Source organism: Loxodonta africana, chromosome 1 (genome assembly GCF_030014295.1).
Source record: "Loxodonta africana isolate mLoxAfr1 chromosome 1, mLoxAfr1.hap2, whole genome shotgun sequence".
Taxonomy (NCBI): Eukaryota; Metazoa; Chordata; class Mammalia; order Proboscidea; family Elephantidae; genus Loxodonta; species Loxodonta africana.
This window is the reverse complement of record NC_087342.1, coordinates 92,394,404-92,413,011: the sequence shown is the minus strand read 5'-3', so window position 1 is coordinate 92,413,011 and position 18,608 is coordinate 92,394,404. Positions and strand designations below refer to the sequence as shown.

At 46.0% G+C, this 18,608-nt stretch overlaps 2 protein-coding genes across 4 annotated transcripts in view; both read right to left on the bottom strand.

Annotated features, from left to right (window-relative positions):
- LOC104847383 (butyrophilin-like protein 1) overlaps positions 1–544 on the bottom strand; it is an 81,842-nt gene extending 81,298 nt beyond the window's left edge. For both annotated transcript variants that reach the window (XM_064284163.1, XM_064284155.1), the window contains exon 1: positions 75–544. In XM_064284163.1, coding sequence (XP_064140233.1) covers positions 75–468 — 394 coding nt within the window. In that variant the 5' untranslated portion in view covers positions 469–544. The remainder of the gene's footprint in view (positions 1–74) is intronic.
- Positions 545–648: 104 nt separating this feature from the next.
- LOC111748677 (butyrophilin subfamily 1 member A1-like) lies at positions 649–12,201 on the bottom strand. 2 transcript variants are annotated; one of them, XM_023541416.2, is made up of 3 exons: positions 11,772–12,201; positions 10,325–10,419; positions 649–5,256 (listed from the first exon to the last, which is right to left on the bottom strand). In XM_023541416.2, exons 2-3 carry the CDS (start codon positions 10,407–10,409, stop codon positions 4,901–4,903), a joined length of 441 nt encoding a protein of 146 aa, XP_023397184.2. In that variant the 5' UTR covers positions 10,410–10,419; positions 11,772–12,201; the 3' UTR covers positions 649–4,900. The 2 variants fall into 2 exon arrangements, with proteins under 2 accessions (XP_023397184.2, XP_023397185.2); XM_023541417.2 differs by having other exon boundaries at positions 11,867–12,201.
- Between the last annotated feature and the right edge of the window lie 6,407 nt (positions 12,202–18,608).

The following is an 18,608-nucleotide window of genomic DNA, read 5'->3' as shown; positions in this document are numbered from 1 at the left end:
GCCAGCCAAGCGCAGTGCACCCAGGGACCCCGTCCGCTCCGTCCGCCCCTGCTGGGAACAGGAACAGCGCTGACCTGGGATGAAAATGGCCTTCACCTTCTCCTGGCCCAGGATAGGGTTGAGGATGGAGCAGGTCACATTCCGCACAGAGCTGTCTCTCACCACCAGGGAGGCCTCCAGGCGGAACAGCCCGTCAGCGTCTTGGGCATGGGCCTCAGAGGAAGTCAGCAATTTCTCTCCGCTACGGTCTCTCCACTGAACCTGGGGCTTCGGAAACCACCCAGAAGCGCTGCAGGCCACGCGAACCCCATCTTCCTCCTGCCCTTCCATGAGCACTTGGGGGCCAGAGCCCACACCTGTGGGAGGGAAGCTGTGGAGCCCAGGAAGCCGCCTTGTCCCAGGTGGAGGCCCGGGACCCCCACATTGTGACATGTCGCATATCTCCAGATGGAGGCATCCATCCTGCATTCTGGGGGTTCTATGGAAGGCCTGCCCCCTGGTGGTGGAAGGGCCATAGCCCCACCACAGGGACCCAGGAAAGGAGATATTAAAAAAAAAAAAAAAAAATTAGGAGAGCTTTTACAGGAGTATCTCAGGCAGGGACTGTTCTTTCCAACCACCCAGGTGGAAAGACTGAGGCATAGAGAAAAGAGAAAAATGTATTTCAAACCTTTTCCCAGAGATCGGCCCAGGAAACATAAAAAAAGGAACGAAAATCCACACCAAGCCTGGAGCAACAAGGTGGGTCTTTACCAAAATTATTCGAGGGCCATAAGTTAAACTAGGCCACAGAGTTTTGTCAAAACAAAGTCTTGAGTGGACTTTCCCTATGTAGTAGAAAAATTAAGTAATTTATGAATTTTGTTTTGCTTTTATTTTAATTATCCACCAACTCTTCTGCATATAAACTGACCTTACGCTCACCCTCCTTTCACAAAGCAAGAGGAAATCTCCCCACCAAAGACTAACTGTTCCCCTGAGCTCTGGACCCCACAGATCACCATGTCTTTTAAGGGTGATCCCATCAATTATTGTCTCTCTCTCTGTCTCTCTCCTGCCTTATTGCTAATCTCTTCCTCTCTACCTATCCTTTTGCCTAAATATATAAACATGTTCTAATTTCTGCAGACTCCCTCTTCTTCCCTACTCAGAAGAGTAACCATTATAATCCATGAACATCTCCATGGTCTCACCTCTCACTGACATCTCAAGCCCCAACAGTCTGGCTTCTCCTGCTATTCCACTGAGTCCATTCTCGGTGAATTAACAAAAATCTCCTACTTGGCAGCTTTAGTGGTCACCTGCAGTCGTTCTTCCTCAGTCTTCCTTCAGGATATGACACTGTGGACTCAAGCTTGAAACTGGCTCCATCTTGTCTTGGTCACCCTTCCTTTACACTTGGCTTCCCACCTCTCAGACCACTGTGCTAAACCGCCTTCCTGGATTTCTCTTCCTCCTCCTGTTCCATAAAAGCAGGAGTAGTCCAATAATTTGATCCTTGAATCCCACTCTTCTCACTTTACACACTCTTCCTCATTTCTTTTTGTGCACACTGCTTCTCTTCGTAAATCACTTCCCAAATTTATCCATTAACCAACCCTGTCTCCCAGGCTCCCCTCCCTTATATCCACATCCTCGTGAGTTATCTCCACCAGGATTCCTCACATGTATTTTGAACTCAAAATTCCAGAACAGAATTCATAGTTTCTTCCCATGTGTAGTAGATCGATTACAAACATAACCCAGGGTCTTCCCCTTCCTTTATATTCACCTTGCCTTCTTTCCATCATTTTGTGCTACCCTCACACTCTCACTCTAGGATAGGTGAGGTAACTTGATTTGCTTCAGGACACTAGCAGTGTGACACAAGGAATTGTCATGTATTCTGGAGGTTCTATGGGAAGGCTGCCCCTAGTGGTGGCAGGGCAGAGTCTCCACCACAGGGAACCAAGGAAGGTGCATATGGATTCTTAAGGGGAGCTCTGAGGCTGGGGACTGTTTTTTTCCAACCACGCAGATGCAAAGACTGAGGCACAGAGAAAAAAAAAAAGGTAAGAAATTTCAAACCTCTTTTCTTGAGATGAAACCAAGGAAACATAAATCAAAGCACAAAACTCCAGGCCAGGCCACGAGAAAATAAGATGATGTCCTCACAAAAACTCATCAAGGGCATAAGTTAAACAGACCATAAATTTTGTTGAAACTAAGATTTTGTTGGGCTTACTCTAGGAAGTAGGAAATATTTGAAATTAAGAGATTTATGGGTTTTGCTTTTTTTGTTTTGCTTTCATTATCCACAAATTCTTATTTATCCAAACTGATCTTACTCTCATCTTCCTGTCACAGAGTAGGAGAAAATCTCCCTCACTCAAGAATAATTGCTCCCCTGAGCTCTGGAACTCACAGCTCACCATCTCGTCTAAGTAAGGCCTGGTTCCATCAATTATCATCTCACTTCCCTCTCTTCTTCTCTCTTCTCCCTCACCTCTACTTCCTTGTTTTAATTTCTTCCTCTCCATCTACTTCTTTGCCTAAGCACATACATATTCAAATCTTTAGTCTCCTTCTGCCCTTCTTAGAGGAATAATTGTATAATCCATGAATACCTCTATGTTCTCATCTCTCACATACCTCTCAACCCCCAACAGTCTGACTTCGCCTACTATTCCATTGAGTCTATTCTTGGAGAGTTAGCAAAAATCTCCTATTTGGCAGACCAGCAGTCACCCTGCAGCCTTTCTTCCTCAGTCTCCCTTCAGCATAATACTTGAATCTCCACTCTTCTCAAGTCACACAGTCTCCCTAGCTTCTTTTTGTTCCCACTGCTTCTCTTTATAAATCACTTCCAAAATTGTATCAATTAAACAACTTTGTCTCCCAAATTCCCCTCCTTTATATCCACATCCCCATGGGTTGTCTTTACGAGGATCCCTCATATGTACTTCAAACTCGAAATTCTACAGCAGAGTTCATAATTTTGTCCTATCTGTGGTTGATTAATTACAAACATAGCCCTGGGTCTCCACCTTTCTTTACATCCACCTTACACTTTACCAAACCAAAAAACCTAAACCCATTGCTGCCGAGTCAATTCCGGCTCATAATGACCCTACAGGACACAGTAGAACTGCTCCATAGGGTTCCCAAGGAGCAGGTGGTGGATTCGAACTGCCAACATTTTGGTAAGCAGCCATAGCCCTTAACCACTGCTCCACCCCTTGCCACATCACGTTATAGTGCCCTCTCACTCCTATGCTTGGATAGATCACGTGACTTGATTTCACCAGTGAGAAATTAGCTACTGTGACACAAGCAAAGTTTTGAAAAGTGCTTGCACCATTGCGCCTTCTGCTATTTCCAGGAGAGGTACATGCTCAGGCTAGCCTGCTGGAGGATGAGACTCACGGAACATTACCTCGTCACCTCAGCCTTTATAGCTGAAGCCATCCTAGCTCAGCCAGTTGACTCCCATCCATGTGAAAAACCCAGACAAGTTCCACAAGGAGCTCTTCAGCTGACCAAAAATGTATGAATGAGCTCAGTTGAAAATAGCCACACCCAGCCCAGATTAGCTGAACTCTATAAATGCGCAACTTAAATAAATGTTCATTGTTATATAGTACTGAGATTTCATGACTGTTACATAGCATTATAACAGTGATAGGTAAGTGATACATAGTTATCAATATTCCTACCACTAAACAGCAAACAGCCAAGGCAAAACCCTGGGAGTCTCTGTGCTACCCTCTTCCCCACCCCCAAACCCTAGTATCCCCAAATCTATTCACTCAGTTGAGTCTATTTTATTAATCTCTCTGATGTCTGACCCCTCCTTTCTCACCACACAGCAACTACCTGAGGTCAGGCAGTCATCCTCTCTACCTCATAACTACACTCCAGGCCTCCAGCCTTTCTCCCTCCCATCCCTCCACCTCACAGCTGCCAGAGTGAGCATTCCCAGCACTGCTCTGCTTAAAATGACCTCTGCTCTGCATCCAAACTCCTTAACATGGGACACAAAGCCTTCTCTGATCTGGCACCTGCCTTCCTCCTCAACCCCTTCTCTCAAATTCTCCACAACCTCAACCACCTGTGCGCCTCAGCGCCCATAGACTCTAGTCGCAAAGGGCTATTTAGTTAATTGCTATTAACCACCCCCTGCCTTTACAGCTTCAGTCACTCAACCTTGAGAGCTCTTTGCAACACTGCCTGATGAACTCAAGTGCCAGCTTAAGTATCTCCTCCCTGGGTAACTTTTCCTGATCCCCCCTGGCAGCATTAACCAGTCCCTTCTCTGTGCAACCTATACCAGGAACATCTTTTTGTCCAGTATGGACACTTCTTACCATCCTGTCCCCCATTCACTCCCACCAGCCATAAGGCCTCCCTGTGTGCCCAGAATATAACAGCCACACTTGTACCTCAGGGAGTTTGCATTGGCTCTTCTTTCTGCCTGGAATTCTTATTCTCCAGATATACACTTAGCTAAATCCCTACTTTCTTCAACCCTTTGCTCAGACAGCACATTCTCACCAGCTCAGTCCCCATTCCAGTCGCCATGCCCACATCCTGATCCCCTTCCCCTCTTCTACTTTGCCTTTTATCCTCTGAGCTTATCACCTTCTAACATCATCTATAACCTACTTATTTATTGTGATTTTTCTATCTCTGCATTTAGAATATGAATTCCACAGGGCAGGGATCTCTATTTGGCTCACAGATGTATCCGTGACACCTAGAACAAGGCCTGGCACATAGTAGGGGCTCTACATTATTTACATGGAATAAATGAACGAATGAGCCTCCTTTTCTGCATCTATAAAATGACAGGCTGAATTAAATCATCCCTGAGGCTGCTCCCAGCTCATACACTCCAGGTCTCTAGAATATATAGACCAAATCACCAACCTGCCACCTTCACCTCCAAAGTAGCCTCTTCATAGAAGCGTCCCTTTCTGAAGAAGCAGGTGTACAGCCCATCATCAGAAGCCCGGACCTTGTCAATGTGCACAGCAGCCTGCCCCTGCGTGAGGAAGTCTCTCACCAGCGAGGCCCGCCCCAAATACTGCGGCATCTGCCCCTCCTTCTGCTCCTGCTGGTTCTGATAGATGAACACTGCTTCTGAGAACTTGGAACGGAACCACCGCAGCTCCATGTTCTCTGCACTCATGGCCGGGGACAGGAAGCAGGGCAGAGTGGTGTTTCCACCCAGCACTGCCACAATGGGATCCGTGGGGCCAATCACCAGGAACTCGTCTGTGGACAAGACATGAGAGTGAGAAACCTGGAGAGATGAAGACTGGGTAGGGGGGCAGCGGGAAGTAAACACTATCAGGTGAAAATTAGAGATGACTCCTCAGTCTCGTGAAGGCATGAACTGTGAGGATTCCGAAGGGGATGAGATGTTCTGACCACAACATCATGGCCCAGAAACAATGTCAAGGGCCTCCCTCATGAGCCTGGTCTCCTGGTCCCAGGCCCTTCCTGGAAAGACTCTTTCAAGCCTGGGTGTGCATCACAATCACCCAGGGGGATTGTAAAACACAGATCTCTGGACCCCATCCCAAAGCTTCTGATTCAGTAGGTCTAGGGGAGGTCTCCCTCACGTGTCTGTCAGTTTGTCATGCTGTGGGGCTCGCATGTTACTGTGATGCTTGAAGCTATGCCACCACTATTCAAATACCAGCAGGATCACCCATGGCAGACGAGTTTCAGCTGAGCTTCCAGACTAAGACAGACTACGAAGAAGGACCCAGCAGCCTACTTCTGAAAAGATTCAGCCAGTGAAAACCTTATGAATAGCAGTGGAACATTCTTTGGTACAATGCCAGAAGATGAGCCCCTCAGATTGGAAGGCACTCAAAAGACAACTGGGAAAGAGCTGCCTCCTTAAAGTAGAATCCACCTTAATGATTTGGATGGAATCAAGCTTTTGGGACCTTCCCTTGCTGATGTGGCAGGACTCAAAATGAGAAGCAGCAGCTGCACACATCCATTAATAATCAGAACCTGGAATGTACAAAGTATCAATCTAGGAAAATTGGAAGTTGTCAGAAACGAAATGGAACACATTAACATTGATATCCTCTGCATTAGTGAGCTGAAATGAACTAGCATTGGCCATTTTGAATCAGACAGTCATATGGTCTACTATGCCAGGAATGACAGCTTTAAGAGGAATGGTGTTACATTCATCGTTAAAAAGAACTTTTCAAGATCTATCCTGAAGTACAATGCTGTCAGTGAAAAGATAATATCCATATGCCTACAAGGAAGACCAGTTAATATGACTATTATTCAAATTTACACACCAAACACTAAGGCCAAAGATGAAGAAATTGAAGATTTTTACCAACTTCTGTAGTCTGAAATTGATCAAACATGCAATCAGGATGCATTGATAATCACTGGAGATTGGAATGCAAAAGTTGGAAACTAAGAAGAAGGATGGGTAGTTGAAAAATATAGCCTTGGTAATAGAAATGATGCTGGAGATCGCATGATAGAATTTTGCAAGACCAGCGACTTCTTCATTGCAAATACCTTTTTTCACCAACATAAATGATGACTATACACATGGGCTTGCCAGATGGAATAGAGAGGAATCAAATTGACTACATCTGCGGGAAGAGACGATGGAAAAACTCAAAATCATCTGTAAGAACAAGGCCAGGAGCCAACTGCAGAACAGACCACCAATTGCTCATATTCAAATTCAAGTTGAAACTGAAGAAAATTAGAACAAGTCTACAAGAGTCAAAGTACGACCTTGAGTATATCCCACCTGAATTTAGAGGCCATCTCAAGAATAGATTTGAAGCATTAAACACTAATGACTGAAGAACAGATGAGTTGTCAAATGACATCAAGGATGTCATACATGAAGAAATCAAAAGGACATGAAAAAGACAGGAAAGAAAGAAAACACCAAAAAAGGAATGCAGAAGAGACACTGAAACTTATTCTTGAATGTCAGCGCTAAAGCGAAAGGCAGAAATGATGAAGTAAAAGAGTTGACAGATTTCAAAGGGCGGCTCGAGAAGATAAAGTATTATAATGACATGTGCAAAGACCTGGAGATGGAAAACCAGAAGGAAAGAACACACTCTGCATTTTTCAAGCTGAAAGAACTGAAGAAAAAATTCAAGCTTCAAGTTGCAATATTGAAGGATCTATGGGGAAAATAGTAAACGACTCAGGAAGTATCAAAAGAAGATGGAAGGAATACACAGAGTTACTATATCAAAGAGAACTGGTCGATGTTCAACCAATTCAGGAGGTACCATATGAGCAGGAACCAATGGTACTGAAGAAAGAAGTCCAAGCTGCATTGAAGGCATTGGCAAAAAACAAGGCTCCAGAAATTGATGGAATACCAATTGAGATGTTTCAACAAATGGATGCAGCATTGGAAAGTACTCACTCGCCTATGCCAAGAAGTTTAGAAGACAGCTACCTGGCCAACTGACTGGAAGAGATCCATATTTATGCCTATCCCAAAGAAAGCTGATGCCACCAAATGTGGAAATTATCGAACAATACCGTTAATATCACATGCAAGTAAAATTTTGCTGAAGATCATTCAAAAGCAGCTGCGGCAGCATATTGAATAGGAATTGCCAGAAATTCAAGCCAGATTCAGAAGAGGATGCAGAACCACGGATATCATGGCAGATGTCAGATGGATCCTGGCTGAAAGCAGAGAATACCAGAAAGATGTTTGCCTGTGTTTTATTTGACTATGCAAAGGCATTCGACTGTGCGGATCATAACAAATTATGGACAACATTGTGAAGAATGCGAATTCCAGAATGCTTAATTGTGCTCATGAGGAACCTGTACATAGATCAAGAGGCAGTCACTCGAACAAAACAAGGGGATACTGCGTGGCTTAAAGTCAGGAAAGGTGTGAGTCAGGGCTGTATCCTTTCACCATACTTATTGAATCTGTATACCCAGTGCCATCGAGTCAATTCCGATTCATAGCGACCCTATAGGACAGAGTAGAACTGTCCCGTAGAGTTTCCAAGGAGTGCCTGGAGGATTCAAACTGCAGACCCTTTGGTTAGCAGCCATAGCACTTAACCACTATGCCACCAGGGTTTCCTGAATCTGTATGCTGAGCAAACAATCTGAGAAGGTGGACTACATGAAGAAGAACAGGGCTTCTGGATTGGAGGAAGTCTCATTAACAGCCTGCATTATGCAGATGACACAACCTTGCTTGCTGAGAGTGAAGAGGACTTGAAGCACCACTTACTGACGAAGATCAAAGACCACAGCCTTCAGTATGGATTGCACCTCAACATAAAGAAAACAAAAAGCCTCACAACTAGACCAATAAGCAACATCACGACAAATGAAGAAAAGATTGAAGTTGTCAAGGATTTCATTTTACTTGGGTCCACAATCAACACCCATGGAAACAGCAGTCAAGAAATCAAAAGACACATTGCTTTGGGAAAATCTGCTGCAAAAGACCTCTTTAAAGTGTTAAATAGCAAAGATGTCACCTTGAAGACTAAGGTGCACCTGACCCAAGCCATGGTGTTTTCAATCACCTCCTATGCATGTGAATGCTGGACGATGAATAAGGAAGACTGAAGAATTGACACCTTTGAATTGTGGTGCTAGAGAAGAACATCGAATATACCATGGACTGCCAAAAGAATGAAAAACCTGTCTTGGAAGAAGTACAACCAGAATGCTCCTTAGAAGCAAGGATGGCCAGACTACGTGTCACATACTTTGATCATGTTGTCAGGAGGGATCGGTCCTTGGAGAAGGACATGGTCCTTGGTAAAGTAGAGGGGCAGCAAGAAAGAGAAAGACCCTCAATGAGATGGATTGACACAGTGGCTGCACCAATGGGCTTAAGCAAAACAACAGTTGTGAGGATGGCGCAGGACTGGGCAGTGTTTCATTCTGTTGTACATAGTGTTGCTACCAGTCAGAACTGACTCGATGGCACCTAACCACAACAACAACAGGGGACGTTCAAAATGTGTATTTCTAAGGAGTTCCCAAGTGCCTTGGTAGGTTAATGGTACAATTCTAGCTTCTCATGCAGGCTGGGCACTTTTCGGTTCGTTGTTCATGGGGTCACCATGAGTCAGCTTTGCACTGGCTGACCCCTCCTGTGAGAATGCCCTTTCCCCAAAGATCCTCACGCTCACTTCCCTCCTCCCCCAAGTCTTATTCCATATCTCTCTTTACCACCCTATTGAACACTGCTGCCTGCCCATGTCCCTCCTTCCATCTCCCCCGCTCCATACACACACTGCTCATACCTGCTCTACTTCATTGTTTCATAGCCCTAATCTCCTCTAGCAGACTATACTTTTTCTTGGTTTATCATATTTAATATTCGCTGCCTCCTGCTAGAATGTAAGCTCTATGAAGACAGGGAGTCTCTGTTCTCTTCATAGAGCAACACCTAAACTACTGTAGACCACCTGTTATGGATTGAACTGTGCCCCCAAAAATATATATGTCAACTTGAATAGGCCATGATTCCCAGTATTGTGTGATTGCCCACCATTTTGTCATCTGAAGTGATTTTCCTATGTGTTGTAAATTCTATCTCTATGATGTTAATGAGGCAGGATTGGAGGCAGTTATGTTAATGAGGCAGGAGTCAATCTGTAAGATTAGGTTGTATCTTGAGTCAATCTCTTGAGATATAAAAGGGAGAAGCAAGCAGACAGACAGGAGGACCTCATACCACCAAGAAAGCATCACTGGGTGGACCCAGGGTTCCTGCACTGAGAAGCTCATAGGCCAGGGAAAGACTGAGACAAGGACCTTCCCCCGGGGCAGACAGAGACAGCCTTCCCCTGGAGCTGGCACCCTGAATTCAGACTTCTAGCCTCCTAGACTGGGAGAGAACAAATTTCACTTTGTTAAAGCCATCCACTTGTGGTATTTCTGTTACAGCAGCACTAGATGACTAAGACACCTCCCATGATCATTTGGGGAATAAAGAGAATTAATGCATGCATGCATGTTTGCTTCGGACATTAGTAAAGTAGGGAAATCAAAAAAAAGAAGGGAAAAGGTATTTTCAGATATTGTATATTTAGCCCTTCTAAATATTAAAGGAGTCATCACTGGCACTTGTCAGATTCTTTACCCTAATTTATGGTTTAATCGTTTGATTGTTTGTTTGTTTGTTTGTAACCACAATTAGTGGGGGGCACCATAATCTCTCTGCAGTTGGACTCCAATAGTCTAAATCCGCCCTAATGAAGGAGAGAACCAACATCTCACCTGTGATTCCCACATACCACAGGGAGACACAGACAGAGAGGTGTGGAGCACTCACCTGCAGACCCCCTTGTGGGCAGCTGGAGGAGGAGCAGTAGGGAGGTGAGATGGCAGACCAAAGTGTGTCTGAAGATGCCCTCCATTTCCTCAGAGCTGGCAGAGAGACAGGGTAGAAGTCAGGGAACACCACTAGACAGGAGACAGCCCATCCACAGCTCAGCCTCAGCCTACTTGCCAACAGGGTGGTGGGCCCCACACAACCCTGATACCAAGCAAGGCTTGAGCTGGGCTCCTCTCAGCTGTTCTGGGGAGACTCTGTGGTGTCAGAGAAACGTTAAGTTTACCTGGGAACAAACCACTCCTTCCTTCCCCACCCCACTAACATGCACACCGCAGTCTCACTGCCCAGACACCAGGCCTTCCTTTCTCAGCACCTGTGCCCCTGAGGAAGGCCTTCCCTCCATCTACAGGACTAGCATAGCCCCTCCCACACCCCAGGTCAGAGGACCCTGGTGCAGGCCCCCAGCCATGGTGGACATGCCAGCTCCTGATGCTCCTTGTTCTATCCTCTTTGACTGTGACAGGGATTCACCCGAGAAGCTTCAGAGACAGACGACATCCTCAGAGACAGTGGCTCCCATCACAGACACCCTGCCCTGTTAACTGTGTTTGTTGGCTTCACCGACATTTCAACCCTACCCTGGCCCTTCCTGTGTCCAGCTGGTACCCAGTCAATTTCCCTCTGACAGTTAACTCTTGCCCACTCTGTCTTTGCGGTGAGACTTCTGATTGACAGTAAAAGACTGGTTGGAACAGAGCAGGAAAAAAGAGCAGGAGAGAAGAAAAAAATGAGCTCTGGTCAGAGAAAAGACCCCAAACCACCTGCTGCACGTGGGGCAAGGGGAGGCGACTTATGGTCAGGGAAGCACAGACTCTGGGGTCAAATGCTGGGCTCTCCTCCGGGCTTAGTCACTCATTGTGTGGCCAACTTACACAAGTTACTTGACCTTGTCTGTCTTGGTTTCCTCATCTGCAAAATGGTGATAGTAACAGTACCTTCCTCAATACTGTTATGGGTTGTAATGAGGAACACATTAATTTATATTTGTAAAGTTACCTCAGGTAATAAGAACAGAGGCTGCTTCTAGTAAAAGTTACATTAAAAAAAAAAAATTGCCCCAGTCAATTCTGACTCATACCCGCCCTACAGGACAGAGTAGAACTCTCCCATAGGGTTTCCAAAGAGTGGCTGATGAATTTGAATTGCCAACCTTTTGGTTAACTGCTCCCAGCTCTTAACCACTATGCCACCAGGGCTCCAACTGCTATATAAACATCTTTAAAATAAATGAATAAAGATGTAAGCCTCGCTGTGGTTGTCCTCAACTTCTTAGAGCAGACTATGGTCCAGCCCCAAACATACCTTCATTCTTAGGCCCCTCCTCACAGCTGGCCACTCCTTGACCCCTCCTTGTGGCCCACAGGTATCTACACAGCCAACTCACCAGCTTCTCCTGGTTTCAGTTTTGAGAGACTTCCTCAAGTGTCTCTAAACTCAGCAGCTCGAGGAGGTTCAGGGCAGTCTACACAGCCAACTCACCAGCTTCTCCTGGTTTCAGCTTTGAGAGACTTCCTCAAGTGTCTCTAAACTCAGCAGCTCGAGGAGGTTCAGGGCAGCAGACCCCAAATCTGCCCTCAGAGATTGCGCCTGCAGTTAACTGCTCTGGAATCCCCACTCCCTGCTTCTGGGTCAGACACTGTGGGCCCAGGATCCCCCATCTCAGGGGCAAGTGGATCCCAGGAGAGCTGAGAAAGCAGGGTCAGCCCCAGTGGCAGAGATATCTGCAGAGACCCCAGCCCGGAGCCTCCGTAGATCGCTCGTAGTCAGAAGAGTCACCCCACTCGGGGCCTTTCACCATCTGAAAGTGAAAGCTTGAAGAAAGCAGCCAGCAGACTCTGCCCTGCCCTCTGGACAGTGCTTCCTGTTATCAGGAGGGAAACAACATTATCAGAGCAACAAAAAGGCAAGAGGGGCCACACAGAGACACAGACTCAGAAACAATTTGTGCAACACGTACTATGTGCCAGCTTGCTTCTGGCTTCAGGAAGTAGGGAATGCACATGGGCACAGCCAAGACTAACACCCAGTTCTGTGCATAGGTCAGAAATCCCTGGGTAGCAAAAACAGTTAAGTGTTCAACTACAACAGAAAGGTTGGCTGTTCGAACACACCCAGAGGCACTTCAGAAGGCAGGCCTGGCCATCTGCTTCCAAAAGGCCACAGCCTTCAAACACTCTGGAGAGCAGTTCTACTCTCCAACACAAGGGGTTCTTATGAGTCACAATCAACTTGAAGACAACTGGGGTTTTTTTTGGTTTATGCACAGGCCTGTCTCTACATGAAAGCCTGTTAACATGAAAAGTTTCCGCGCCAACTGAGAAATTGAGCCAGGCCCAAGGCCCTTGAACAACATCTGATGTGATTGTTTTCTTTCTCTTGACCCACAGGTGATCCAGGACCTCCCCACAATCTGGCAACCACAGGCTTAACACTGGGCACATCAACAACTTCCAGGACCTGCTCCAGGACCATGGTCGTGCCTTTCTGAAATGACAGCATGCTACAGATAGGTAACATTTAACATATTATTACCATGTATTTTACATATCATTAATAGATAATACATAGATTATGATACTTTAATATCATCGATCACCCTAGGTACAGCCATTCAGTCCTCATTATTAGCCTCATTTTACAGATGAGAAAACCAAATCTCCTAGTGTTTTTCGAGAACTCACCCAGCAAAATCTCTTACCAGCCTCTGCTGCCTTTCAGATTGTTCTAAATGACCTATATGTTTGTCTTCACTGGAGCAAATATGGGAAGGCTTGATTTCTGCTCAGAAGTCAGCCTGGTGATATTACAACTGTGGGCAAGATGAGAACTTCTGGATGTACCTGAATGGATCCCCAAAGGGTCCATTTCTGCCAGTACCCACGTAGGTGTGGGAATCTTTGTTAGACCCATTTTAATAACTAGTAAGACAAGTAAAAATATTATCCTCCAAATCTGGAGTTGAAACATCCACCGACTCCCCACCCATTTTGCCACCCCAATCCCTGAGATAAAGACCTAATTAAAAAAAAAAATCCAAACCTGTTGCCATCAAGTCAATTCTGACTCATAGTGACCCTATACGACAGAGTAGGACAACATCATACAGCTTCCAAGGAGCACCTGGTAGATTCGAACTGCCGAACTTTGGTTAGCAGCCATAGCTCTTAACCACTGAGCCACCACCGTTTCCAAAGACCTAACAGACCCTAGAAAAATTTTATGAAAATCCAGAGAAAAGAAAACAAAATTTTATTGAATGCCTAAGCAGCTGGAATTGGCCTAGACAAATCATTTTTATTTCATTTCATTCTCTTGGCTGCCACATCAGGGAGGTAGTCTTGCCCCTATGAGGGGAAGGTGATTTGAAATCACTCTAATCTACTCAAAACTTCTGGAAAAAAGTCTAAATTTTCCTCTAAATTCAACAATTTGTCAAAGATACATTGACAATTTATAAGCTAGGCACTCTGAGGCAAACAGATGAAATGAGACATGGGCCCTGCCATCCAGGACTGTTTAATTCCAGAAATTTCTAAAGGAGAAGGGGCTAGAGGTACAAGAAGACTGCCCCCCGACACACACACCAACCCCAGCTCTCAAGCCTAGCCCAGCTCCCAGCTCCAGACAAGTCAGCACAAAACAGGAGCTCCAGGGGACTTTGGACTCTGGAATGGCCACATTGTGACCAGAAAGCTTATCTCACACTGAATGCAGGCCATGGAGCTCCCACATTGGGAGAGGGAAGACAGAGCATAGGTTAGATCTCTTGAAGAGCACTGGGAGCTGGCAGGAAGGACCTCAGAAAGCACACTTCAGTGCCAGGGCCCAGCTCATCAGGATAGTGTTCCCAGCTTCTGTGATGATAACAACTGTTCACTAAGTGACAAATAATGTGTCTTGCTGAAAATATAAATTATCTGATCGCTGATGGGGTTACAATTTTCCTTTCCAAAAGACATGCGATACCTCTTATCCTTTAGTTGTTTCAAGTGCTTTCGAAATAGTTTCAGACAAATACCTGGACTGTAAAGCAATGGTTAGAGTAACATATATTGTGATTTTAACATGTGACAGTTGATGAAAAGGATTCAATGTCTATTCTCAAAGGTTCATCCCAGTGAAAATTTATAAAACTTAATTTATCTTGACACTTAAAATGAAGAGTTAGCTAGGTTTTCTCCTACTGTAGGAGAAATTTTCAAGAACGCTTTTTTGTCTGCTCATTTTCTGGGGGGAAAAAAGAAAAATACATCCCCAACTTGATGGTTTTTGTTTTGACTTTAAAATTTTTCTTACCATCCTCACGACCACCATGACCCCAGCTGGAGGGCTTAGCTCTGACCTGGCAGCTGCTGGCAGAGTCCCAGCAGGCATAGCAGGGCCCTCACCTTCCTCTGCACTGGTTCATCTGACCCTCTGGTGAAGAGAGCCTCTCCCAGTTGAGACCGTCACCTCCATAACTGAAATATCCACCAAAGGGGGCTCGGGAACATCCGTATGCCCCTCATTCCCTCCCTGGGGTCTGGATCTTCTCAGCCCACCCAGAGATCAGGAGCACAGCCTTCCTGTTCCATGACACCTGCCCCACTACCCTCTGAATGGGCATCAACACAGCTTCCCAAGTCTGAGGTTCCAGACGTGAGGAAGTGTCACTCACACCAAATCCCTGGCACATACGGAGGTAAAGGAGTGAAGTGGGAGGGAAAATGATCCTTCACATAGAAAATGTAATTAAACTTGTTCTGCCTAGTAAATAAATAAATAAAAAGCAACGAAAAAAAATAAAAATGGAGAGAAAGAGGACAGAGAGAAAGACGGCATATGAAAGGAAAAAGTAAAGAGGGAAGGAAAAAAGAAAGAAGGAATAGGGTCCTCCTGGCATTGAGCCCTGGCATATCCAGGAAAGAGAGGCCACATGGACATATTTAGCCAAGGGGTCTCAAGTATGTTCCCCAGTCACCAGTCGCTGAAACATCAAATACATAAGTTGCAAAGAGCAAGCTAGCCTGGATACTGCCCACATGAGTGATCCAGTCAGTGACCTGGGAAGAATTTACTGACCCTCCCAGTCTCACGTAGGTCAGGCCCAGCCATGGTCAACGGTGGAAAAGGCAAGGCCTGCTGGGACCAACTTTTGGGGAAAGGTTGAAGGCGTCACCCTTTAGCCCTCCATCCCTGAGAAAATCAGAGAGAAAGAGGCTTTGTTCAACCCTGAGAGGCAGTTCTAACAAACCCCAGGGCGCCAGGCACCCCTTTCCTCTCATTTCATGGGGATGTATCTCCACAGGCAGAGCTGAGACTTGAGCTCTGAAATCAGGCCCTTGTTTTCTAATGACCATTGCCGAATACTCAGGTCCACCATTCACCATGCACCATCTTACTCTTATCACTACATACTTATTTCAATGAACGTTTATAATACCATGGGACAGTTCTTAACTTTCCTTATTTTACTGCCGAGGGGACAGCAGTTCAATGATATGAGGAAGCCTGCACAGGGTCACACAGCCAAGTGACTGAGCCCTGACAAGAGCCAGGTCCACCCCACAGCTCAGCCAAGCTTCAAATCAGAGTCACCAGAGCGAGGATGCCAACTCAGGGATGCCCCCGGGGTCCATGATGGGGGGCGTTGGGTAGGGGGGGAAGCAGGAATGAGGAATGTAGAAAACATTAGCGCTTGTATTTATGTAAGCTTTAATCTTATCTCTTTTAATCTGTTGTCCATGTTCGTTTTTATAAGGTGTACTATATAATTTGTAGCACATATTTCAAGCTGCAGGTTCACAAGGTAATACTGAAAGCAGACTGAAGCAAGACTGAAGACCTTGCTCCATATCTCCACTCCAGAAATCCTCTCTAAAGCAGCAGCTCCACAGTTCAGAAGCAGGGTGAGAGATGAGCCTGTCCAGGCTTGTTGAGTGAAGGAAGTAACCCGTGGGGAGGTGGAAAGGCGGCCCAACAAACTCACCACTCTTTCTGCAGCCTCTGCTGCCCCCTTGTGGACACCATGGGGCAGACAGAGAGTGGGCTTCCAGGCCAAAAAACCCAGGAGGGAGGGATAACGACAATGCAGAAAACTAATCATAGAAATGTGGAAACCAGACACAAAAGACCGCATCCTGTAGGATTCCAAATATTTGAAGTTAAAGAACATGCAAAATGAATCTGTGGTGATAAAAGTCAGAAAAGTGGTTCCCTAGCCAGCTGAGGTGGTTTAGGACTGGAAGCAGCAAGAGAATGACGTTGGGGGTGGGAATACTCCATCTTTTCATCTGGGGTATGGTCACATAGATGTATAAATACATAAATACATAAATATTCATCTGAATTTTTAGAAGATTAGCGCACTTTAGTGTATATAACTTATACCTCAACAAAAAGAAATAGTTTAAAATGCGAAAGGGTTGAATGGGCCATAACATGGTTGTAAAAATGGCACAAGGGTTTCTGACCTCCTCTAACTTCATGAGGGGGGAGAATCAAGATCAACATCAGTCCGAGGCTGATTGTTATGAAGTGGAGGTCAGACATGTCTCCTCCCTCCAATCTTTTTACCAATCCTGACACCAGCCGTCCATCCCACAACACTCTCTACTTCTCTGCTGGGTTTGGCAATTTGTTGCAATGGCCACACAGAACTCACAGACGATACTCACAATTATGCGGTTTATTGTAACAGGTTACAATTCAGGATCAGAAACAACTCAAGATACAGGTCTTCGATCAAGACAGCTTTTCTCCAGCCATGCCCGCAGGCTGGCCTCTGCCGCTGGGCCCTGCTTGGGCCTGGGCCCTTGCGCTCGACCTCCAGAGGACAGGCTCCTCTCAGCCCCCTCAGGACAGGCTCCTCTCAGCCCTCGGCCCTCAACCTGGCCTCTGCCCTTCTCGGGGAAGTGTTACAAAGCTCTTTTAGCTTTGCCAATAAGTGCCCAGAGGTACCCCACTTCACCAGGAAGCTTCCTGCACAAAGGTACTCAGCTCCCTTGCTCCCTGGGTCAGCACACCCACCGCAGCCACCTCATGCCATGGGCTGGGAAGCCCACCATGCCCTCTACTGCTCATCTCCTGGTTCCGCTGCTGTGGTTTCTCTGCCATGCTTGCCATCACTTCTCATCACCTCATGTAGTCTCCAGCGTTACAGGTCTGTCTGTCTCCTGAGTCTAGAAGTTCCCAATGCAGGGATCCCCGGTCCAAAGTACACACTCCACTTGCAGATTTTCTTTCTTGATGGTAGTGAGGTCCCCCCTTTCCGCTTCTCAGATGGCTCATTTTAAGCCTAGCAGGATGAGAAAACTGACCAATCCCTTTGATTGGGTTCCATTCCCCTTATTTGCATGGTCCCACCCCCCACGAGGTATCATGCACCTTATTTGCATTATTACCAAGCTGTCCCATCCCCTTGATGGGCCACAAGCACCTTATTTGCATAGTTCCACCTAATCATTTGTTGGGAGTTACAAGACCATGGCAAGAAAGGCCATACAAAAGCGATCCACAGTGGTCAGAACAGGCTCTGGAGTAGGACTGCCTGTCTGAATCCTGCTTCTCAGGTACTGGTCCTGTGACCTGCACACAGTCTTACCTGCTCTGTGCCTCTGCTCCTCACCTGTGAAACAGGGATGATCTGAGTACTAACTTCATATGGCTCTTGTGCAGGTTAAATGACTTAATGCATGTAATTATTCATTTATTGATGTGTTAGCTAGTATTTGTATTCTTTCTACAAGAAAACCAATTCCCCACAGAGGGAAGTGATGTGACAACATCAGCCTCTCCATCCAACCAAGTCTCTCCCACACATTATTCTACGCACGTCGCTCCCCAAACTCACTACTGCCCTGAAGACAGAGAGGGTGAGAATTCCTCCCCTTCTCTGGGACACGTACATGCATCCTGTCTTTGCAAAAGGCCAGAGCCAGATTTTGGCTCCTCCATTTCCCCTCCACCAAAAGGTTTTTTCCTCCTCCCAGACCCCTCTCCTCTCACCCCTGATGACAGTTTATAGGACACATCCCTACGCTCATGTGTTCAGACAAAGAGTTGGAATCAGAGGCTCGAAGTACTCCCAAGGTAGAGGGGAAGTTAAAGGCTGAACCCCAGGAGGGTGGAAGATGAAAACAAAGCATGGACTCTGTCCTGCAGTTTCTGCCGAGAAAGAGCACAGTCCTCAGTGAGTACAGACTGGTTCCCTCCCCACAGGAAAGTCAGCCCGTCTCAGATC